Raw genomic sequence first — 4,418 nt, 5'->3', positions numbered from 1 at the left:
CCCCCCCCCCCCCCCCCCCCCGCAACCTCTCTTTCTGAGGATTTCTTGTTCTGATGCATGATTTGTGCAACACCTGTAAGTTTCAAACAATCTGGGCAATTGAAAAACACAGCTTTCCATTACTTCAAATAAATTATCACTTCATTCACACAGTTTGCTTCACTTCCTTTCCTTTACAAAAATATAGATGGATCACATATCAGTAACTACTCTACCCACCATAATTGACTCTTCAGCTCCAAAGGAAGTTCAGAATTCCGATATCTGAATTTGATCTTGAGAGGAAATAACAAGTGAAGGACTTGTCTCAAATTATTAGCACTTGGGCATTAAAGGCCTCATCTAGAGTTCATTGAACTCAATGGGAAAACTCACACTGACATTAATGTACTTTGGATCTGATCAAAAGTGGATTTCAGTATTTTAAAATGGAGGTAATAGGGAATATATATATATATTAAGAAGTATTCCCTTTAGTTACATAAAAATAAACTCACAATATTTTTAATAATATACTTAACTATAATTAATTTCTATCCTTTGAAATTTATATCCTTTGAAAATAATATTTGGCATACCAAATAATGATTCTTTTTTGTTTGTTTGATATTCTTTAAGTAAATCAGCTGCGAATTATTTGAAGTCATTAACAACAAAAAAGAAGTAAAGCTTTTTTTTTTTTAATTTTTTTTTTTTTTAATTTTTCACCAGTTAGGTAGGTGATAAGAGGTACTCCCCTGCCTGTCTCATTGCCTGGAAGTTCATTGCCTGGAAGGTGCCACTCAGTTCTCCTAATTTTAATGTTGAAGGAGAGAGAATTCTCTGTGCTGCAATTTTGTAAAGAATAATTTATTAAAATTTTAAGCTTCAGTTTCTTAAGTAGCCAAAAAAGAAATGGATGCATATGGATAGTGGCATGCCCAGGTCTCTCTTATTTATAGTGGATATTACAGTTAAAGTTAAAATGGTTAAAATGGGTGGAATTCAGGTTATGCATCGAAACATTTATTTTATTTTATTTTTTATTTTTTTTTTTATGATACATTCATTGTATGTATAATTATTTTGTTTTTGTTTAAGGGCATAAAAACATTCTGAGAATTGCTTAGATCTTTAAAACATCTCCCCAATCCTGTAATTTCTTTTTATTGAATACAAGTTTATAGGCCCTTTTGTCAGAAGAGTGATAATATTCTGTGATACCAGGCTGAATTCAAGGTCTCTTGATTTTTGGTGTTTGGATTGTGCCTGCAGTTGCATTTGCTACATTTTCTTGCAACAGTGTAGTTTTGGCTTTTACAAGAGAAACTTCATTGCCATAATAAGTAAATAAACAATCTGACATCTTAAATTCCCCCAGAGAGCTGCCAATTCTGCACCATTGTTGCACTGTTTTGAAAACAGTTTCAACGGACATCTCTGATATGTGACCCAAGTGTGATAATTCCCAACATAGCAGCAGCCAGTACCAAATACCTTCCACTTTACACTCATTTCACTGTACAAGACCAGATGCCTTGTTTCTATTGAGATGACTAACAGAAAGGATGTGCTAGACATTAAGGCTCTTAACTAACCTGGAATCATTTTGCTCTGTTCACAAGTGATTGGCTTTAACAGCTCACATTGGCTTTAACAGGAACGTAGACTAAAAAACAAAACAAACAAACAAACAAAAAAACACAAACACACCTTTCTTCTTTCCCGCATGTGTACCTATAAATAGTGAAGTCAACTATCAATTCAATTGTAGTAAAGTTTAATGTAAAATTCAAAGTGATGTTAAAGGTTAAACAATGGGATGTTCCTGAATGTATAAGACAGATTCATCAAAACAGCATTTTTGTGGCTCTATTACTCATGTTGTACAATATGTCCTGCTGTGACTGATCCTTGCTGTTTCTTTTAAAACTCTGAAACACATTCTGCTATACAGAGCAGAGGATACACTGACACTGCAATCTTACTTGCTTTCTTTCCAAGGGAAAAAGTTGCATATATTGTTTGTTTATTTATTTATTTATTTATTTATTTATTTATTTATTTTTCTGTGGAACCTTCCTGTTAAGAGCTGCAGACATACATGCATGATTTTTTTAGCAACATTAATTCTAAATGGATCAATCCCCCAAATCTTCTCCTCATTCACAAACAGTGGCTTCAGTGACAGCATTTGAAATCAGCATCTAGTCTGAACTAATATGGTCTAATATATTTGGCAGATCCTATGCTTTTTTCTCTTTTGGCTATTGAAAAAAGTCCTTGTGATTTGTAGTGCTGGTACTTTTGGTACTTTGGAACAATGCAAATAATTTAAGTTTACTTTTTACTTTTTTTTTTTTTTCCATATATTTCTAGAGAAGGAGAGGAGGGGAAATGAGTTTCAGCTGGAGTAAAATCTCAGGATTAAATGTGACTTCAAATGTGCAGATATATTTTTAATCTTTCATGCCCTGAATTTCTTTCCTCTTCTCATCTGAATTTATTCCACATCTCTACCTGCAGAATCAATGCATTCTTCAAGAACATGTTAACTCTCCAATGTTTTCTAAAGGGTTCTGAGGTCTTTCTGTGGAGTGCACAACAGTAGTGATGCATACTGCAGTTGGTCCTGCAGCCTTATTGAGGTAACCCTCTGTGGTCATTACCCTCACATCCCTAGCACTCACATCACATCCCAGACTTGATCCCTTGCTCCTCAGGGAGCTCTTGCTGTGCTTTTTACCAAACAGACAGTGTTGTAGTATATCTAGGAAGATCATTATCAACCAGTGACCCCATTTCTATTTTCTTGTTTTGTTTTTCTTCCACAAAGGTAAAAGTTTGGTTCCAGAACAGACGGATGAAGTGGAAGCGGGTAAAAGGGGGACAGCAAGGAGCAGCAGCCCGGGAAAAGGAACTGGTGAATGTGAAAAAGGGCACACTGCTCCCCTCCGAGCTCTCTGGCATTGGGGCAGCTGGTCTCCAGCACACGGGGGACTCACTAGCGAATGACGACAGCCACGACAGCGATCACAGCTCTGAGCATGCACACTTATGATATACAGAGAGTGTCCCAGCTCCGTTCTCAGGAAAGATGCTTTGCTGGCAAGCCTTACACAGGCATCGTTTACGTATGCAAGTGACTCTGGCAGTGATTTTTAGAATTGTTATGGAAGATTCAGGCTTATTGTGTCTGCTTTTATTGATTTTTAGATGGTTTACAGTAAGTGCCATGTCTTAAAGGTGCCTCAAGTGTGGAGAAGTGGAAGAAGAACTTGCTTTGAACATTCCAGATTTGTTTGTCATGTCCATGACAGCGGGCAGGTATTTTTGCTTTAGCTTGCACTGAAAATTACATTGCTCTCAACAGATGTTATATTCTGAAAACAACAGTGCCACAAAATCACTATCTAGTGGATAAGAAATGTATTTTAACTCTGTATATATTTACCTTACAGCATTTTCCTGTCTTCACTAATTTTAGCAATGCATTCATATTAGCTGATGGCAATAGTCACTCATGACAATAAATGGCTTTTTGTCTCTTTATTTTTGTTTTGTTTCTCCAAAGACATACAATACATGCAGATACTTTTGTTCAAGTGGAGAACAATACAATAGTGTCTGCTAGGACACGTCCTTGTATGACAGACAAAACAAATGTTATGTTGCATTTACTATCAACTGCTGCTAATAGGGTATTATTAAACTTACCTAGCTCCTCAATTCTTCGTATCTTATAACTGCAAAAATTACTTTTAGGATCATAAGGATAGTCCAGTAACCTGCCAGAAAATTTTCAAGTTCCACTCATGCTCAGTGGAACCTCCCCTGAAAGATTATTCATTTCTACTTTGTCATCACTGAGTGCGTTGATAAATACTGACACTCTGCAGAAATGTTGTTGCTTCACTTTCAGTTTAAAAAACAGCAAATAAGCTGAAACTTATTATCAACTTCTTATGTTGGTAGGAATCAAAATATGAAAGTAACTCAGTATTGTGTCCCACATGTTAAATCAAGACATATTTTCTGTTATAAGCTTTTGTGTACATACAGGCAAACACCAAAACCCAAAATTTAATGCAAACCATTGATTGTACTTTGTAAAGAAAAATGTTTAATAAATAATCCTTTTTAAATAATTCTTGTCTCTCTACAATGATTTCATAGGAAACTTAAAATATTTTTTTGCAAAAGTCCTATGGAGTTCTGCCTTTCTTGGGTCTTTTGGATCTTCATCTGTGGACAACACGAAGTTACAATTTCAAATTTAAGTTTTTAATGTTGTATAAACCTTCCACCTTGACCAATTTGCAAAGCTCTTTCCTTTAGAAGGAAAAAGGCATCTAGCAGCTAATGATACCTTCAGCCAAAACCAACAAGACTGTTCAAACATTTTTTCCAGATCTAAAACATATATAGAGGGTTAACTT

The 4,418-nt window shown here is 35.4% G+C and overlaps 1 protein-coding gene across 1 annotated transcript in view; it reads left to right on the top strand.

Moving 5' to 3' along the window:
• MEOX2 (mesenchyme homeobox 2) overlaps positions 1-4,124 on the top strand; it is a 59,324-nt gene extending 55,200 nt beyond the window's left edge. The window contains exon 3 of the mRNA XM_035318628.1: positions 2,816-4,124. Coding sequence (XP_035174519.1) covers positions 2,816-3,040 — 225 coding nt within the window. The 3' untranslated portion in view covers positions 3,041-4,124. The remainder of the gene's footprint in view (positions 1-2,815) is intronic.
• Positions 4,125-4,418: the final 294 nt, after the last annotated feature.

This window comes from Oxyura jamaicensis, chromosome 2, assembly GCF_011077185.1.
Source record: "Oxyura jamaicensis isolate SHBP4307 breed ruddy duck chromosome 2, BPBGC_Ojam_1.0, whole genome shotgun sequence".
Taxonomy (NCBI): Eukaryota; Metazoa; Chordata; class Aves; order Anseriformes; family Anatidae; genus Oxyura; species Oxyura jamaicensis.
This window is presented reverse-complemented; position numbering and strand designations above follow the sequence as displayed.